The sequence below is a fragment of the Zeus faber genome, assembly GCF_960531495.2.
Source record: "Zeus faber genome assembly, chromosome: 1".
NCBI classification, from domain to species: Eukaryota; Metazoa; Chordata; class Actinopteri; order Zeiformes; family Zeidae; genus Zeus; species Zeus faber.
This window is the reverse complement of record NC_137193.1, coordinates 58,071,621-58,092,224: the sequence shown is the minus strand read 5'-3', so window position 1 is coordinate 58,092,224 and position 20,604 is coordinate 58,071,621. Positions and strand designations below refer to the sequence as shown.

General features: G+C 42.8%; 1 protein-coding gene across 1 annotated transcript in view; it reads left to right on the top strand.

The window, feature by feature from the left end:
• Positions 1 to 20,604, top strand: part of mast2 (microtubule associated serine/threonine kinase 2) — a 157,593-nt gene that overhangs the window by 83,383 nt on the left and 53,606 nt on the right. The window contains exon 4 of the mRNA XM_080006553.1: positions 18,913 to 18,944. Within this exon, the coding sequence (XP_079862679.1) occupies positions 18,913 to 18,944 (32 nt within the window). The remainder of the gene's footprint in view (positions 1 to 18,912; positions 18,945 to 20,604) is intronic.

The window sequence follows — 20,604 nt, the reverse complement described above, 5'->3', positions numbered from 1 at the left end:
GGGACACTAAACCCTTCTCACAATCCAACCTTAACATAGAGGAGGATAAATAAATAGAAAGTAAGGAGAAAGTAACGCCTCATCCCTACCCCCACACTAAGCACTGCCCCTGTTGTCGCCCCCTCATGTTTAGTGCACCAACACTACACGTCTGCTTCTAGCCAACGGGCAGCAAAACTTGGAGGAGTGTGAAATTGAACGTCTAGACACGACCCGTGTGTGTGTGTGTGTGTGTGCGTGTGCGCATGCGTGTGTGTGTGTGTGTGTGTGTGTGTGTGTGTGTGTGTGTGTGTGTGTGTGTGTGTGTGTGTGTGTGTGTGTGTGTGTGTGTGTGTGTGTGTGTGTGTGTGTGTGTGTGTGTGTGTGTGTGTGTGTGTGTGTTAGAGCGCAGTTCCTACCGCTTACGGCTATATATCTCAGTTGTTCCAACCGCCCAGCAACCTAAACAACAAACTATGCTGTATGTTTTTATGTCACTTACATTGAATATTAAGTAGGGATGCCGTAGGTAGGAATTTTTCCCACCTATTAATAAATTCATGACAACAACACCGGTAACATCAGCGCAGTGTCCCTGTTATGTACGGGCGCTGATTACGGATAGAGGGAGACAGGTCCCGATCTATACCTTATCTAAGGTCTCCTATAGCCTTCTCTCCTCACCTCCCGTGATAAGCAGACTGTTCCATGACGCTGCTGCACGCACAAGCAGCCACTTTCACTTCTGTAGCGTCAGACTAGTTTTTTTTCACACAATGAACGTCCGTGCTGATACGCGAAAATAACTAATTGTTTTTAGCCCCTTTTCCACATGGAATCCATAACATTGCTGGATAAAAAATTGCCGACAAAGGGAGTAGGACACAACAACCTAACCCAATGGTAATAAATCAGTGTGATCATTTTCATCCCGTTCTACCTTTCCCTGTCCGCTCGTTCCCTCTCTTTGCAGCCGAGCGCCACGTTTTGGATCGGACTGTTTTTTTTTTGCCTGGAAACAAATATATTTTTAAAATATTTCTACAAAATAAATATTTGTGCTTTGTCGGTATTGGGATACAGCTCTACACTTCCATTCACAGCCGTGCCAGCATTTTCCTGTAAATGATAATGGGTTGAGAATGGGGAAATTTACAGAACGACTTTTACAGAACCTCAACACAGGCTCCCTTTCCCACATTATGCCGATATGGAACATTGCCAGTGGATTTACGGCTTTCAGTGCAAGTGGGAAAGGGGCTTAAGATGACAAAGTTTATTTTGTGCGTACTTCCCAGTAATGCTGGCCGATAAATTGTATTTTCATTGTCATCGCGATATGAACATGAGTGATAAACACATTGCAAAAGACTACCTGAAACGCTGATGAATAAGGAAAATCCTTTGTTCTACACGCTCTAAGCATTCACACTGAGCAACAGCCTCTATTTTATTTTTTATTTTATTTTTTCAATAAAAAGGTTGATAACAACTGGGTTGATCTCATATTTATTGGCTGATGAATATCCCCACGGTGAAACCCTCATGTTGCGCTTGTAGCCTCTGCCAGTGTTTCCACAGCTTATTCACGAAATGTCGTAGCGCAGAGTGTCGCGAAAGTAGCAGCAACCTAGCGCGACATACCATAAAGAGAAGTTACATGGTAACCAGTACAATAACATCGAGTGAGCAAGACGTGTCTGAGGTGCGTTGATATATTAAAAAAGCAACACACGAAATTAACATGCATTTATATTTATTTAGTTATTTGGGGATCAATAGACTTCACAAATAAATGCCAAACCTGACTTTTACAACCCCATGGCAAATTCTCATAATGTTAGACTATTATACCCAGTTTCCATGAAATCACTCCTTCTATTATAGCATTCTTTTTGCTGCTATAACGACCTAATGAGTACTTTTATCACTCATGGTTGTGTAAGCAGGTGAAATACAGTAATTAGAGTAGCCACCAGATGGCACTCATGTTTTTTTTTTTTTAATTATTATTATTATTATTATTGTTCATTTTGGTGCTCCTCTTGAAGTTCAAGTTCAAGAGATTATTTGTCACATACACATACGGTCGTACATATATGCAGTGAAATGTCATGACACCCAGTGATTACGCACAATAAGCTCTATAGTTGCCCGTCTTTGGTTTGTTGTGGCCCTTTTGGGTTTTCTGATTCCGCAAGGTTGCAACAAGCAAACAACAACCTACTGTGCCCTTTCCTTCACTCCAAACTCCAGACTGCAAACAACATCACAATAAAACACAACGCAGAGACCGGTAAGGGAGTTTCAGAGTGGGACATTTAATGTCCCACTCTGAAACTCCTTATATATATTTGATATATAAGGGCTTAAGAGACACAAAAGGAGGGTTACAGTTGCATTACATATGTTATTATATGAAGCTTAATGCTCAGAAGACGGTGTCGATTATTGTGGATTTAATCAGGGCAACCCTGAGCACCCCCCTAATCCTAACGCCCTCCCACCCTTAATCTCAATGGCTCAGCAGTCACCACTGTGGAGTCATTCAAGAATCCACGATATCCCAAGATCTCAAGTGGGAGGCAAACATAAACTCCACTGCACAAAAAGACTCAGAAGAGCATGTACCTCCTGCGACAACTGAATAAATTCGACCTGCTGCAGGCAACGTTGGTCCACCGTTCTCACTACTTCAGGAAATCGAGGATCCAGTTGAAAAAGGGAGGTGTTAAGACCCAGGATCCTGAGTTTAGGGACGAGCTTAGTGGGCACAATAGTGTTGAATGCTGAGCTGTAATCTACAAACAGCATCCTCACGTATCCGTTTCCCTTCTCCAGACAGTGAGTAGTGTCAGGGCAATGGCGTCGTTTGTAGACCTGTTAAGGCGGTATGCAAATTGAAGGGGGTTCAAGGTGTCAGGAAGGGTGGAGCAGGGAGTGCACCCCAGCAACCTGGGGTGCTTTCCTCTCCTTTCCTCCCTCATTTAGTGCCATAACTTTGACAGGAAGAGGCCACGTGACCAGTTGTAGTTCCAGTTTCCCTGGACCTAATTCAGTTTTTCAATACATGTTGTCGTCCAATGTTCATGTTTTTGTGTAAATGTTGTTTGTTTCTATGTTTATTTGTCTCACCGTGGTGATTCTCCCTCTCTTGGAGTAGTGATCAGTTGTTTATAGACCCAAACATGATAAATAGTTCTGCAAAGAGGGGGGTTGGTGGTGGTACTCCATAACCAAAAACTGTGCTCTCATCTTCAGGTCGTCCACAGGACAGAGTTATTGCAGCAGTTCTTGATGATTTAAGAATTAATAAAGAGTTTTATTGCAGGTTGAGAACATGAACTCCACTTGCAGACTAACTCTGTCCTAGATGCAATGGCATACAAATACCCTGTGTTGTGCCATGCTGTCATGGCACAACACATTGCTGTCGGCAAAAAAAAAAAAAAAAAAAGGAAGGGTGGAGCAGATGTGGGCTCTGACCAGCCACTCAAAGCATTTCATGATGATGGAGTTCAGTGCGGGCAGTAGTCATTCGGTCAGGTGATGAGAGGTTTATTTGGTATGGGGACAATGATGGTCTGTTTGAAGTAGGTGGTGACTACAGACTGGTTCAGGGAGAGGTTGAACATAGAGGTGATGCTCCACCTGGCCATAGGCACAGGACCTGGCTTCGGGCCAATGGTCCGTGCCCGCCGCCTGTGGTCTGGGTTCTGCGCTTGCGGTGTGTCTTATGCCTGCACATGGTGATGGGTTGTTTGTGTGCACTTTAGGGGTGCAGGGTCTCCTTGTGCTCTGTGGGACTGGTTTATGCTTCCCGGGGCCATGTGTACGTGTTGCTCCAGGCTCCTGGCTTCTCTGGGGGCTGGGGATGGTCTTCTATGGCTGCAGGGCAGGGTGCTCTGAGATTTCCTGCCGTCGTGGAGTGTCGATACAGTAATTCTGATTTCATACACAAGCACTAATTCAGACGTGTACCGTGCACTCACCGGTGGATGGACACACACACACACACACACACACATACACACACACACGCACACACACCACCAGCATCTGCTTCCAACACAACCCCAAACACCCTCCTGATTACATCCTTCTCCTTTTCTCCCTCCTTTACTGCCATAGGTATCACAGGAAGAGGCCATGTGCCAACTTGCTGTACCAATTTTTTTGGACTTGAATTAATTATATTTTGTTGATACATTTGGTCATGTTTTTATGTTAATGTTTTTCCAGGTTCATGTTGCATGTTTGTTTCTATGTTTATTTGTCTCACCTGTGGTGATTCTCCCCCTCTGGATGATTAGTTAGTTTGTTTTTTTATTGACCAAAACATGCTAACATCGTTCTCCAAAGAAGGGGATTGGTGGCTTAACAGTGGTGTAACAAAAAAGCTACGTTCTTGTCATCCCACAGGTCGTCCACAGGACAGAGTTATAGCAGTTCTTGATGATTAAAGAATGAATAAAGAGTGGCATTGCAGATCAAGAAGTTAAACTCCTCTTGCAGATTAACGCTGTCCTCAATGCAATGGCATACAAATACGGTGTGTTATATGCCAAGCATGCTGACAGCATAGGTTAAAAAATAAAATAAAATATATATAGATATAGATATATAGAGGTGAATACTTCTGCTGGCTGGTCGGCGCACCCTCTAAGGACACGGCCTGGAATACCATCTGACCCTGGTGACTTCTGTGGCTTTACTCCTTTAAAAGCTCTCCTCATATCAGCCGTAGTTAGGGACGGAATGCAGTCTTCCTGGTCCTCAGCTAGCTTCACAGTAGGAATGGTGTTGCTCTCCTCCAACTGTGGATAAAAGGTGTTGAGGTCATTGGGTAGAGGCGGCGGCGGCCTGGGCATAACTACCATTTCTCCCTTTATAGTCTGATGGATCACAGTCCACACCACATGCATCTGGGGTCGGAACTGTGGTAGTTAGACTCAAACTTGTCCCTGTACTCTCTTTTCTTTTGGCCTCTCTGATGGCCAGGTAGGTCATATCTGGACTTCCTATTGGCCTCCAGGTCCCCAGAGCTAAGGCACAGTATAGTTCTCCAGAGCTATAGGCATACTATTCCTGTCTGTAAGCTGACTTATCATTGTTGGATAGTCCAACCATCATAGTTTAATCTGCGAATTTGAGAAACCCCTTGGAGGCGCAGGGTTAGGGTCCTTGGAGGTGCAATCATTAGTGTAGAGAGAGTAGAGATGGGGGGAGAGCACACAGCCCTGTGGGGCTCCAGTGCTGAGGGTCATGGAGTCTGATGTGTGCTTTCCTAGCATCGCATGCTGTTTACTGTTTGTCTGGAAATCTGTTATCCCCTGTCAGACAGGGTGTGGCACAGTCAGTTGGGTAGACTTGGCCTGAAGGAGCTCCTGGGTGTTGAGGCAACGGTGATGGTGTTAAATGCAGAGCTGTAATCCACAAATCAGACCCTGGCATAGGTTTCAGGTCTGGTCAGATAGTTGTATTAGATGAATGAGGTAATGGACATATTAAGGCTCTTTTGGCGCAGGCCTTTGACAATATGAAGTGGTTGCATGCACATTTAGCAGCCTATATTACAAAGTTTTCAAAGGTATGAAACACGACTGTGTGAAGAAATAATTAAGGAAGATGTTTAAGAGTTGTATCATATGGTTTAATAACCATTAGGAAATAGATTCACTAGTTATGTTATGATTGATCGATCATCAACATAAAAAAAAAAAAAAAGCTCTTTGGAATCCGTAATCCTATCTTGACATTTTAGGTCTACTTTAAACATGGGCTCAGTTAACTGGAGTTGGCCAAGTGAATATAGTTGTAGGATTATGATAGAAAGCTACACTAGCTATCAGCAATAAATTCACATGTAACGTCAAATTATAACTAAGGCAACAAGATTTGTTTATAATTCTCTTGTTATACAAAATAGAACAAATATGACTGAGCCAACATTTTTTAACCGATAAATTGCTTCACTTTGGATAAAATTGCAAAATAAAGGGAAAGGGACTTCAGTCTTGGAAATATTTAATCAGGGCGATGAATCCATATTTTAATATATATTGACATTAAGCCTTTGTTTCTTACAATAATCTCAAATAAGAGCTTACCTTTTGAACTGGAATTGAATGGGTGTTTTAGAATGACTATATCTTAGACCACTAGATATTGACCAACTTTGAGTACTTTAATTTTAAGCTTAAGTAGCTCTAAGTTTCAGTTACTATGGTTAATAGATGTGTTATTGACAGAGTTCAAATGTTATTAGGCTTTATTAACTTGTATTAATTTCTCACCAGGAGGGGTGCATGTTAACAAAGAAGTTCTCACACACACACACACACACACACACACACACACACACACACACACACACACAGCAGGAGTCGGAAGGAAAATGAGCTCTAACAATGAGACTGAGCTGTCTGAACACAGCAGGAGGGTGGAGGTAGCAGGTAGAGCTCAAGACAATAAAAGAGACACTTCACATGTCACTCTCCTTCCCACTGTCTGGGTAAATACTTAGCCTCTCTCTCTCTCTCACCCTTTCTTCTTTCTCACCCTCTCTCTCTCTTTCCTAACTCCCTTGTTTCCTTTGTAGTGCAATTTATCATATCACAGTGTCTTGACATCTCTTTTTCGTTGTCTGTTTTCACTGTTTTGTCTTCTTTCTTTTCCACTTTTCTACATCCACCCTTTTGGGGGACAAAATGATTATTTATTGACATAATTAAGCAATTACAAATGTACTTCCCTTTTTTATGTAAACTGTATTATCCTAATTATTTCAAATAATAAATCTGACCTAGCATTTCTATCAGTGTCTGAAATATTATATATAAATTTTTATAAAGGTACCTGAAATGAAACTGTATTTTTGTTGTTGTAAAGTCTTTCATGTACGCTTAGTTTACATTTTTGAAGCACTATGTTCTAGACATTCACGACAAAATGCTCTTCTGTTTTTGTTTCTAAGGGAATATTTCTCCTGAATGCAATATTTTTTTTATACATGCAGCAGTACGCCAACAAAACCTGTCCAATAAATGAGAGTGAGATTGACAGTGAGACATTTAAACTAGACTGGAAAGCATCGCTCGCTACATTCTGGGGGAAAAAAAAACAACCCACCCAGCCATGATGGGTTGTTTGACAGATCAAAACCCTTCCCCTCACAAAATTTAGAAATGCATAAGATCCTGGAGGTTTGCAGTACTTAAAGGCTATTTCATGGGGGTCTTTAACTCCAGTTTTGGTACATACAGGTACTTCTTACTTAACGACCGATTTTCCGTTCCTAGAACCAGGTCGTTAAGTGAATTGGTGGATAAGCAAGGACCCGTGTTATTTCACGGTAAGGGGGCATGGCCATTGTGAACGCTAGTGTAGTGAATACTGACAGACTGCAGGAAACGAGACTGAGAACGGTGATGAGATGAGAGGTATACAGTGTATATAGTGTATATTTTTGTGTATACAGTGTATATAGTATATATAGTGTATATAGTATATAAAGGGTGATGTGCGATGAGATGCTTGACGCTGAGACTTTTGTACGCAGTGTACAATACAGACTGGTCGGAGAGCTGGTCGTAAGTCCGAATGGTCGTTAGACAGGTAGATTAAGTGAGGAGTACCTGTACTTTAAAGTACCATGTAGTTCAGTTTGAACGAGCAACTCTGTGAATTATGAGTTCTTCCATATCACCATACTTGAAGCCTGTATTATTTCCATCTTCAGGTGTAGCTTAAACACAATAGGAACCGACATGGGAGTGCAATTTGTTGAACTTCACCAAATACCACCTGTGTGCGTATTTGCAAACGTGTTTATGTGTTATTCATTTCACAACACTGCTGTAACCAGGTGTGTGTGTGTGTGTGTGTGTGTGTGTGTGTGTGTGTGTGTGTGTGTGTGTGTGTGTGTGTGTGTGTGTGTGTGTGTGTGTGTGTGTGCGCGTGCGCGCGCACCCCCCACTGTCCTTGAGGTGTGGGCTTCGGGGGCATACAGATAGATCCAGTGGAGGGTGTTCTAGCATAAAGGTGCAAATTGAAGCTGTTTGCAGCTTAAGGGAGACAGACTGACAGAAGGTTTAGAGGAAGGAGCGAGTCTGGCTCCTGATAATGAACTGGCTAGATGGGAAATGGGGGGGGGGGGGGTTCTTCATATCACAGTTGTATTACATACTCTACTGTAATGTCGACACCACCTGAGACTCAAACCTGTACGTAAATAGCTGAACACGTACACAAACGGCAAACAAAGGCATTGTCTGGCAGTTGGCTTGTTCCAACCTACTTCCTATTTATGTTAGATTGAAATCTGGGTCACATGTTCTTCCACTACTGTATGCCACCTGTGATGGATTAGATGTTAACTTACTTTAGTTAATACCCTTTAAATTCCATGCACAAAAGGTCTGTGTGCGTGTGTGTGATCAAATATAACACTCGGAAATGTAATACCGGAAATGCTTTTCTTCCAACTTAAACGTTTCGCTTTAAGTGCTTTCTTTCAAGCCTTAAAAGTTTTTCTTTGGTAATTCCACCATGTTGGATTTTTAACACAACAGAAAAGGGGGGAAAAAGACAACCATTACGCACTTAAAGTTGTGTGTTTACGAAAGCGTTTGTGTGTATCCCTCACCCCCCCTCGTCTCTCACTCTCTGTTGATGTCTGGTCCCCATGCGCTCCTTTCTGGTGACACAGATACCCACCAGACAGCTCTTTGTTTTAATTGTGGCAATGAAAGCGACATTTTAATACACCTGCCAATCACACACACGCAACGCTGTTTGGCCCTTATCTCAGCGCCCACCCTCCCACACACTCTCTCTCAATCCTGTCCCCGTCACTCCCTCTCCTCTCCACTTATCACCCCGTCTCTTCTCCGACCCCTCCCTCGCACACCATTATTTCCAGATAAAAACTGCCAGCGAGGCGTTGAGAGATTTAATTTTAATGTGTAAATTCCAATTAGGATTAGCTTGTTTTCACTGCCGGTGCTGATGGGGGCTTTAGCGGCTAGCTAGTGGTGCTGTCGTGCCTGCCGGAACACACGATAGACAGACCGATGATGGCAGATAACCTCCTCTCTGCTGTGGGTGGGTGTGTGTGTCGGATGTACTGGTAGTGTACTTGCGAGTGTGTCTTTATGTTTTTGCACTCTGTATATTTATATTTGTGTACATTTATGTTTGATCGGCTTGACGGCTCGGTGTGTTTGGGAGTGGTATGGATGGTATGGATGAGTCATACCACACTGTGTGTGTGTGCGTGTGCGTGTGCGTGCGTGCGATTCATGTGCACCGGTTTCAAACAACCAGCTGCATGTATAGAGGTCCGAGAATCCTGTAGAGTGTTACGGGAAGTGTATATGTGAAGGGTTTCTCGTGATTGAGTGTTGAATAGCACAGCTGTGGAAAAAGGGACAGGAGGAGGGAGCGAGGGGCATCGAGACTGGGGCTGCACAAAGATCCATCTCGAGAACGGACGGCCAAATGGAAGGCAAAGAAGACACAAAGAGGGACGGAAAGAGAGGTGGGGGGGGGATCCTACACATTGAATCCCACACATGCATCCAGCTGGATAGTCCAAAAGATGATTGGACGATTTGATGGAGAGAGATGAGACTAAACGTACAACTCATTGGCCATGTAGAAACCCATACAGAACCAAGCTCAGCATTCTGAGCAGATTCCGAGACGGACGCTGTCACCCAAGGACGGCACGGAAAGCCTTGCCACTAAGCGCATCCAAACAAGTTGGCCTTGCCTTTAATAATTGAACAGGGTTTTTGTCTCTCTCTCTCTCTCTCTCTCTCTCTCTCTCTCTCTCTCTCTCTCTCTCTCGCCATCTCTCCGTGCACTTCCCCGGTTAATACACTATGAGGAAAAAAAAGCGTGCCGGAGGAATGGAGCGGTGTTGCTCCTCCCGACTGTCTCGGCAGCCAAATGTGCCTGTTGCCGCAGAACCCCCCCCCATCCCTCCCTTAGCCCTCGCATGCTTCTGAGTATCTAAGTGAGGCTGCCGTCATTGTGCCTCCTTGACGTGACGCCAAAGAGGAGACGCGTCTCCTCAAATGACCGAATGAATGAAACATGGACATGGACATTGCCATTTGATCGCATTGAAATTGGACGTATGTTGCGTGACGAGACAAGATTTTCAGATTTTGGCCGTTTTACGTCAGCCAAGATCGGCGTCGACGCCCCTGGATGTTGATTTTAAAAAGACGGGAAACGATACAGTAGACGAGCGGTCGGTGCGCTTGGAGAAGGTGGAGCCGACTGCACACCGCCTCAGTGCCACAAAGTCAACACCAAGCCGCTTAAAAGAATTGCTTTGAAAATTGCTGATCTTGTCCCAAATGCTTCCTGTCCTTCCTGGTCGCTACTGTGTGTGCTGGCATGGATGGGTCAGTCAAATGTTTAGGTTTTTGATTGTTATATGTGAGCGCTTCTTGCCAAAGTCATTAGGTGGTGTATAGGCCAATTACTTTTGAACCATTGTACTGTCCATTACTGCCCATTAAGTATTAAAACGGTAACAGAAACAGCAAGGCTACCTTTTTGAGAGCAGCTGTTTCCTTTTCCCTTCACTCCATAACTTTATTTACACAACTCCACGTGACAGATCTGTCATACTGAGTTCCCTTTTTCAGTTATCTGAGAGCCACACTCTTGCACTACTCAATCATTTTAATAATGCAATTCACACACACACACACACACACACACACACACACACACACACACACACACACACACACACACATACCCTGAACACCCCTACACTCCAATTCTCTCTCCTTATGATTCTGTAATTTAACTTCTCTAACTTTCTTTACCTCAGATAGATAAAAGGAACAGAAATATACACACATGCTCGGGCCAACGATTCCTACATGCAGATAATTATTACAAGCCACCACTGGAAGCGTTGGTAGGCGATGAGAGTGCTATAGCCCATCGTTTGGAAGATTAAAAGCCAATCCAAATGGATGTAATCCCCCAGGTGACAAATATACACATTTTGAAACACACACACACACACACACACACACACACATACTCACTTAGCCCCCTTTTTTTTTATCTAAGCCACTAATGGGGATTGGTAACGTTAAAATGTCAGTGTGTGGCCCCTAGTGGTTCTTAATGACTGCACACAACTGTGTGTCTGTGACAAACACACACGCCCTCACTCAACTCCTTCCTTGTTTTCACTGTGGAAACAAACTTGCGTGAGGCAAATAAGAGCAGCTTTTGTTGGGCTACATCTCGTCGTTAAGGGACTCTCATGACCGCCATTCAGCGGCGTACCAAGGGATTCATTTGGACCTCTGGCCTCTGTCCTCAGCTCGGCCCCACCAAAGACAATTAGATCATTCACTTAGCTGGTTATCATTGAGTGCCCAGAAACAGTGTTTTTTTGCTGTAGTATTAGATATTTCTTTCTTCATGCCCCACTACCACAATCATCCCCACGATCTGCTTGACCTCCATCACAGGCTCCAGTAAGAGTTCAGTTTCATGCAGAGGCACGTATTAGTTACAGTACATCATTTATTACTTTGTCACATCATTTCATGAATATGTTGACAATTTCTGATACACCTGAACACCCACCTTTTTCAATCTCATCCAAAAAAAAGCTTGTTGTTGAATGGTAAAATAGATGAACAGTCCAAATATAGTCAGAGGAGCTGAATTGAGATGCAACATTTTTTTCCAGTGCCCAACAAAACATTTGACACAAACGCATACAAAAAACAGATGTAGAGGTAAAGAACTTCCAAAGATTAGGGCCTTTTGATAGTTGCACCATGCTGTGGTTATGTAAGACCAGTCCAGATGAAGAAACCACGAGGTTTATGGTGCACCAACTCAACCAGAGGTAATTGGCTCACGTTAGATAAATAAAGACAGGGAATAACTAAGACTTGTACATGGATTTTCTTTTCCTTGATGTTCAAAGTTTGGGTGTTAATTAGGTTTTATTTCTAAACAACGCTCGATTGATTACCTTTAGGATCAATTGACAAGGGCTGGTTGCACAAACCAAGCCCAGGCAGCTCAATGGGTCTCATTAGGAGCCTGTTTCATTATACAACCTTTCATTAGGCATTCTGCTGGGGGGGGGGAGATGGGGTGCGTTCCATAGTTTTGTGGAACACAAAGTGAATTGTTTTGGGGCTCATTCCGATCACATCTATGTTTGTTAGCATCTTCATAAAAAAGCTGCTTCTCCAGTGCTGCTGGGTGTCCCAGGATCATTAAAACTTGGTTGGTCTCAAAGAAAATGCCGTACTCTTGGTTCTATTATAAAAAAAAAAATAAAAAAAACACTCTTCAAGTGAGTTGCAAGCCATAGATTGATAGCGTAGATTTAGACTTGCATCACGCACAAAGAGAATACATTTCCACAGATTAATAAAATATCGTGTGTGTGTGTGTGTGTGTGTGTGTCATAGTTATTTTGGGGCTCAGCCCTATCACATCTATGTTTGTTAGCATCTTCATAAAAAAGCTGCTTCCCCAGTGCTGCTGCGTGTCCCAGGATCATTAAAACTTGGTTGGTCTCAAAGAAAATGCTGTACTGTTGGTTCTATTGTAAAAAAAAATTATAAAAAAAAAAAAAACACTCTTCAAGTGAGTTGCAAGCCATAGATTGATAGTCGATTTAGACTTGCATAACGCACAAAGAGAATACATTTCCTCAGATTAATAAAAGTGTGTGTGTGTGTGTCTGTCTGTGTGTGCGTGTGTGCTGTACATCATCTATGTCTTTTAATGCCAGACGCTTAGACAGTGTGTATCGCTCTGTTTTTCACTTTCAGGCTGAGCAACCAATTCAAATTCAAGCTGGTATCGGAATTCAACGGAAAGTAATTTTCAAATCGCAAAGACTGCAATTTTAAAAATAAAAAGTGTTTATTTAAATTTTTTTATGGTACACAATCTTACCGAGGGAGGAGAGGGAGCGATCGGGGCACATTTTGCGCACCCGTGTTCCTCTCTGACGGTACCGACGATGCCAGGACAGTGTGTTTTTATTTTATTTCCTGTCTCCTAATGGAACCAAACAAGTGAAACTAAACTGTGTCTAATGGGGACGCTTTCTCTGTGGCCCCCCCTGCGATTGTTTTAACCTTCTGCGCTGCCCCCAGCCCCGGGGCCACGGTGTGCCGTGCACACCGTGTGCTGTCAGAAAATGTATAGATTCCAGGCAGAGCCTCTTCCAGAACACTGCGTCTGTTTGGGGTTTTTTTTATTAAATGAGCATAAAGCTGTCGCTGAGCACACGTGGAAGTATATTAATAACTTTATGCTGAAACACTGCATATTTTATGAATGTTAATTTTTCAGATAATTACAAGGCTTGAAGTTAAGTCAATGAGTCAATATTCTGCTGTGATTTAAGTTTTTTCTTTTTACAATTTAACAGCTAAATAAAGATATGTGATTCATGTCAATTCATCTCATTTCATCATAACACGTAGGCCTGGTCTACAGGAAAGAACAGTTTATATGTTGTTGTATCTAATGTTGTGTTGGTCCTACTATAGAATGATTTATTCATTATATTTAGTGAATAATACAGAAGATAAGGAACTTAAAATAAAATTTCATACTAAATCGCAATCGCAATATTGGTCAAAAAAAATGTTTTTTGATTATTTCCCCAAATCATTCAGCCATATTTTGCATTTGTCTATCTTTGTCTGCAGTTTTTCTTACATTTGTGTAAGTGTAAAGAGTGCCCCCCTGCTCAAGGTTTCTTTGTTGTGAATGTGTTTCTCATTCATATAGTGAGTGCTGATAATGAGTCCTAGCTGCAGGCTGCATCTCCATCTTCACAGTGATTTGCTCTGCTGGGGTGCTTCTGTTCTGAAGGGACATGTTAATTGCATGTTTTTAGCTCGTCTCGAACATGTTATAATGACTGCTCCCCATGGGCTGGAGACATCAGGCCATGTGTACACACCGTTTGCAGTCGTGTACTGTACAGCAGGGGTCTCGAACTCAACTTACCTGGGGGCCGCTGGAGATAGAAGCCGTTTCTCAATACCAAGTACGCGAAGCCCAGACTTGTGGACTTGGTAGTTCAGACTTGGCAAGTTCGACTCGGGAGTACAGACTCCCGGGGACGGGAGGACGCAGGATGGTGAATCTGCGAAATGCATTCTGGGATACTTGGCTGTCCCAAGTCCACACAAGTCACCACCGATGCATCCTCGATAAAATGGGCGGAGGAAGTCCATGTTACTCCACCTGTCTTAATTCTTAACATCAAGTGCATTGTCTCATGTTTTATTTATTTTAATTTCTTGCTGTTTTTGATTAAATTGTCCTTGGTAAATTTGTTTTCTTTTGCGATCGCACATATCTGTCCTTTTTCCTTCTCTTTATTTCTCTTGTAATAATCTGTAACTTCTTCTTCATAATATTCAGGTTCTAACGACCATTTGGCTTTTGTTCTTGCCGCCCATCTCATGCTATTTGCTATCCATGTAATTCTTTTCCCTTTGCTATTGCAACCCTCTGCTGTCTTTATCAGGTCACTGATTACTCTTGTTGAGTCCGCCCACTTCCTAAGTCCTCTGTACCTTGCACTGGGTGACAGGATATATTTTCCTTCCACTTGGTGTCACTCCGGAATCACGTTTCAACCAAGTGACTAACGTTGCTAATTCGCGTTGGCTAACTTGTCAACAAACACCATCGGAAGCTGTCACGAGCCTGAGCCCACAAGTGATAAAAAAGTATAAAAAGCCCAGGGCAACAACTCACGCAACGACTCAGCAACAAGGTGCGTGTGAGAAAAATGCACGGGCCGCACTAGCACTTAACTTTGATGTCAAGTAGGGGGCCACAAAATATCGTCCCGCGGGCCGCGAGTTTGAGACCCATGCACAGTGTACAGTGGTACAGTGTATGCACGCTCTGGCTTTGTTTTGGGCTTAATCTTTCTCTTCCTTCCATAGGATTGCTTATACACCAGTGCATTTGCATTTCAGCTGTTTGCGCTGGATTGAAAATCCACTCTAGATGAAAATCTCGCGTACACACGGTAGATCTATAGAAATTAGTGTTGAATTTTGAACTTCTAAATCACAAGCAGGTGAAAAAAAACGTTTAAAACTAATTTAATCTAATTATGACTTAAATCAAATCTTGGATTTGAAGAATCGTGGCACTCGTAACCCACATGCAAGAAGTGCTTGATTTTTATTCTATTACCATACTTGCCAGCTGCTTGTGGAATACAAAAAAGAGAAACATGCAAAATAGTTTTTTTTGTAATTAACTGTTATACCATTAACCAACAATAAGAATGTTGACCGATTAATACTATCAGTTAAACAGTTAAAAAAATGTATAATAATTTTTAAAATTATAATTATTTAAGAAATGATTTAAAAAAAATTCTTGCATGGTAAAATGAAAAATAGGCTATACAAGCTATTTCTTATATATTACTCATGGGGGCAACTAGGGCTGTAACAGCAACCGCAAGGGATTGCGGTTGAGCTCCTAACCATCATCACCACAGATTAAAAAAAATTATATATATATATATATATATATATATATATATATATATAGTTCCATCTCTTTCACTCTCGGTCCATTTATATAATTACTACACCCTGTGTACCCACAGGATAATATTTATGCCTGATTTCCAGCGGGCAGTGTGCTTCAGCCTCGCAGCTCTGTAGCTCGTACAAGCTGTTTGTTGAAGGTGATTGTATCATCATCGGTGGCTTTGTGTGCACACACATGCTGTGTGTTTCCATCACGTGGTACCGGCTCAACTCCACTAGCTTTTGGTACCAGGTATTTTGTTTTTCACTACAGATAGTACCTCCTTAAATGTAGCTGGTCATCATAGCGACGCCACATGAAACTGCCATGACGTCATTGTCAACGCGACACACACAGGAGCAATGGAGGACACCAAAGGGATGGTGTTCTTGATTCTCAGTATGTGGCTGTTTGTCACAGAAAGGAGACAAATTTTGTTTTAGATGAAGCTGAAGGCAGCTGAAGGCAGCAAGACAAAAGATGCTTCGCAATGATGACGCAGTGACACCATGACGCAGTGATGTTTCTCGTGACAATTCTCTGACCAATCAGTAGTCTGCAGTGCTCACGCCTGCTTGCCTTAGTTTGCTTGGAAACTTGACTGTAATTTTTTTTTTTTTTTTTTATAGTAGTCTGCTATTAACAACTTTTAATATTACTGAAATGGGAGCTACAACTGTAATTATTGCAATTAGTCAGTGTTTGTACTGTATTGTATCTGTTTGTTCTTTGTATTTCAATTGATCAATAAGCAAATCCGACAGCAGCTCTAGGTCTCTAATACAATGTCATTTAAATTGATTGCGCGCTTTACAAAAAACATTTTTTTGTGGTTTTATCTATGGAAAAGGCTTGCTTACCTGCACGCAGTTGAAAAATAACCTTTAATTTTTTCACTTTTTAATTTACTACACTTAGGGCACGCGGTGCCCACATATTGGCGCACGCCATGTAGTTCTAGCCTTAGTTGTAGGCAAGAAGCTTGTGGAAAGTCCAGAATCTGAAGGGAGAGGGGGGGGGGGGTAAAATGAATTATGGGTGCTGGGGGAGAAAGAGGAGAGGAAATAGATAAGCTGTGGCCTCTGCTGTGATACAAGCCCGAGTCATTTCCTGTTCCCATGGGGGGCAGCAGCATCTGTTTGTAGGGCTAATAGAATCACCATACGCTCTGCTGTGTGTCCTACTGACTGACAGGACAACGCAAACACACACACACACACACACACACACACACACACACACACACACACTTTACCTTCCTTTTTTCTTTTACAGACAAAGAAGTTGTCTATCAAGTTGACAGACACACACACACACACACACACACACACACACACACACACACACACACACACCCGCATGCACAAAATCCATTTTGTATTCCGATGTGATCACATTAGTTTTTTTCTCTTCAGCCGACCCTGAAACCCTGAAATTATGCAGACCATAATTCCAAGAGCACAAACACTTGCGCGCGCGCGCGCGCGCGCGCACACACACACACACACACACACACACACACACACACACACACACACTTGACATGCCCATTATCCTGCAGACCTTTGCAGTACAGTGACTTTCACCCACTCGCTCTGCCTCAACCTAACTCCATTATGTCCATTAGCTTATCTGCAATGATAAATGGACAGAGAGGACTAGATGGAGAAAGAGATGAAGTGATATGAGCGATAAAGAGAACATGTGAGAGAAGGGAGAGGGCGGCAAAAATGGTGAGCGGGCATATTTCTGTGTACTAAGTGTTTTCTTTTATTTGCGTGTGTAATTAAAAAGCCGATATGCTTCTTTGTCTGGAAGTAAGGAGCAGTTGACGCATCAGCTGCACAACACCATTGTCTTGTTCTTTGTGAAGAAGGACTGAAAGTGTGTGTGTGTGTGTGTGTGTGTGTGTGTGTGTGGGGTTCATTAGCGCTGGGGTGACCATTTGTTTTTGTGCCCATTAATGCAGTTGTCCAAAATGTTGTGTTTTCATCCTAAACCAGCTGCCGACCTAAATTGGGAACCTTGTAACCTGCCATTACAACATCGTTAGATCTCAGCTTCAGTACATACACACACACACACACACAAATGCGCTCACACCGAGGCAATTTGTTGGCCAGATGGAACTCTCTCTAGGTGTGGTGTTATTTAGTGTTGGGGACCGGTCTTCTTCTAAAACTATCTGTGGAGCTTTCATTGTGCAAACTTATAACACATTAATGACTTTTAACTTGGTCTTTAGTCTTGTGTTTCATTTCATCAGTATTGCAGCCACTTGACACTACTCAACAGCTAAAAACATTTTATGTGTCTGAGCAAACGTATTCTTCATTGTACTGTAGAACAGACGCTCAAGTTCAATTACTACATATTATATAGTTGATATTCCAATTGTACCAAGGTCATTTTTTAACATGTACACTGGTCCCTTCTCCTCTTTTCCCTCGGCGCCCTGAGTCCTCGCTAGATTAGTTTACCTGTAGGGGTCGGCAGCGTTATTGGCACGACTCGTTTTGGTCTTAGGCCTGAGTTTCAGACAAAAGAGCTCTCCATCCCTCATGACTGCTTGTCTTGTAAAGAGATGGCGGGGCTCACCGCACCTCCCTGTGGTGGCTTGTTGAGCCTGCCGGGGTTCCTTTTTCCCCCCGCACATTTGGATGAATGCACCACCAGAATCACCCTGCTCACTCCTTATCAGTGCACGGTGACAGTCAGCCCAGCCATGATGTTTATTGCACTGGTGTCAGTGTAATAAAATTAAAACAGGACTGATTGCCACAATCTATTTATGTATTTATGTTCAAGGAAATAACATGAGGAGTTGGAAAGTAATCTGGCTTGAAACTGTTTTGTTTTTTATAACCAATGCATTGTGATGTACCAGGAAGTCATTTTGAACAAAGTAATGTAATGCATTCTGGTGCCGAACTCGCTAACCCCTTATCCCTCATTTGAACTATAGTAATTAATGTTTTTTACACCTTGCACAAGGTTGTTCCCACCGCTCCCAGGTGTCTGGGCTTATTGGACTTTGTGGAATAGACCTTTAATAGAAGGATCAGAACATTTTTACTGAAAGAAATTCAAACGGTATTAGTCACTGCTGTGACATTGCTGGTGTCACAGTGACACCAGCTGTTAAAGTTGTGGTATTACATGTCCACCAAAAACAAAGCTTTTAAGACATAGATTGTGGGGGGTGGATATACACAGCTCTCATTGCTTTAAAATGGAATCATTTCCTATTGTAAAGAACTTATTCATCTTTGTACTAGGTTGTCCCTTAAAGTGTGCACTCCTGATAATTGACTTGTTCTCCTTTCTTTCTCTTTTCAGAAGGAGCTGAGCCTTCCACGGAGGGGCAGTTTGTAAGTAACCATTCTTCCTAGCTCTTGTGTGGAGGATTGACCCTTTACCTCATTGTTTGGAGAAGTGTCTCATTTCCTCTGTATTGAGAACCTAATGAAAGGAGCGCTGCAATGAACTGAGCACAGATACGGTGCTATGACCTGTGACCAACCCTGGATATGAAAGAGTTTAACGGACTGGATATTAAAGAGAGAAGCGATTGCTCTCTTTCGATTCCTTGGTGGACCTCTCATGCTCTCATTTTCAGCTGGACAAGAAGCTCATCATGACGTCATCTGTTTCCAATCTTTGCCCCCAAAGCAGGAGCCCGTCACTCACATGGCCAGACTGTATCCCGACTAGCCAAGGAATAGATGTTTAGGATTCCCAAGTGACCAGTTTTTCAGATTGCCACTCCATGTCAAGCAGAAATGCAGAACCCAGGGTCCCTAGTCCAGTGTGCAGGGTGGTGCGCTCAGGGTGGTCCACCAGCCCCGCTTCCTGTGCAGGTGAGCAGGGGGACAGGAACCAGGATTGGTTCATCAGGCCTCCAAAGACTGTTTGATTGAACATACTTGCCCACCCAGCCTGTGAGCGAAAGTTGTCTCACTGCTACATTATTGAGGCTGCTGAGCGTTCCCACATAGTTTGTAGTGCCAGAGCCTGGACCCGCAGAAAGCATTTTTGTAAAGTTATAAAGAGAATATACTCTGGTTGTACTCACACCCCATGTATTTGCATGCGAAGTACAAAAACAACGTTGCCAATTCACTTTCCATACTCAAGCTTGTGCTGTAAGCCCTTACAATAGGAACCTCGAGCTATGGACATTTTTTTGTGCTTTAGAGTGGGTTCACTTTGTGATGACGATTACAGCTGAAGCACTTGGTTCACATCGCTTTACTCAAAGGATGGTTACCTTCACATTCCTGTTAATCAGAGAAGGTTTCTGAGATATGCATACCGCAGCTAAATATACAGGTATGTGCTCCTGCCTTTTGTTCTCTCACTGAATCCCCAGATGCTCTGCAAGCACATTGCAATTTTATATAGATGATTAGTTCTGATTTGGGATTTGGGAGTTATGGCCAATTGAGTGTATTTGAGTGATAATAAACATCGGCTCTCTTGCTCAGGTCTTTTCTCAAATAGAAAATTCCCTGAAATGCATATCATTTCGAGCCTTTCTTTCAATAGAAAAAAAAAGATAAATTCCTGTTATGCGTAGCCATATTCTGTATCGAAAGATGTGCTTCTTTTTAGCTGTCTCTCTGTTGGGTTTAATGTTGTTTGTTGGTGATGATCCCACATGGCAGCCTTGTGAAAAAGATGCACGAGCAGACAAGTGGCCAAGACTCCTGCTGTATGCATTCCCTCCCTCCACTCACCCTGATATCGCCAATACCCGCGAGATTACAGGAGAGGGGAATGCACCTGATACTGATAGCCCTGTATGGGTGAGAAGCTATTGGCTGACAGAAGTCATTGCACTTCTCTAGCTAACAATGGCCCTGCCCACTATGCTGGTATCCTGAGCCCAGGGGGACATTTTCCATCTTCAAGTGCTTGTTAAACTGCTTAGCCCTATGGGCCTGGCATGGGAGAGGACTCACTTGAATGCAGTGGGACCTCCCCACAATGCATCTGTGCCACTCATGTACTAGGCACTTATATGCAAGC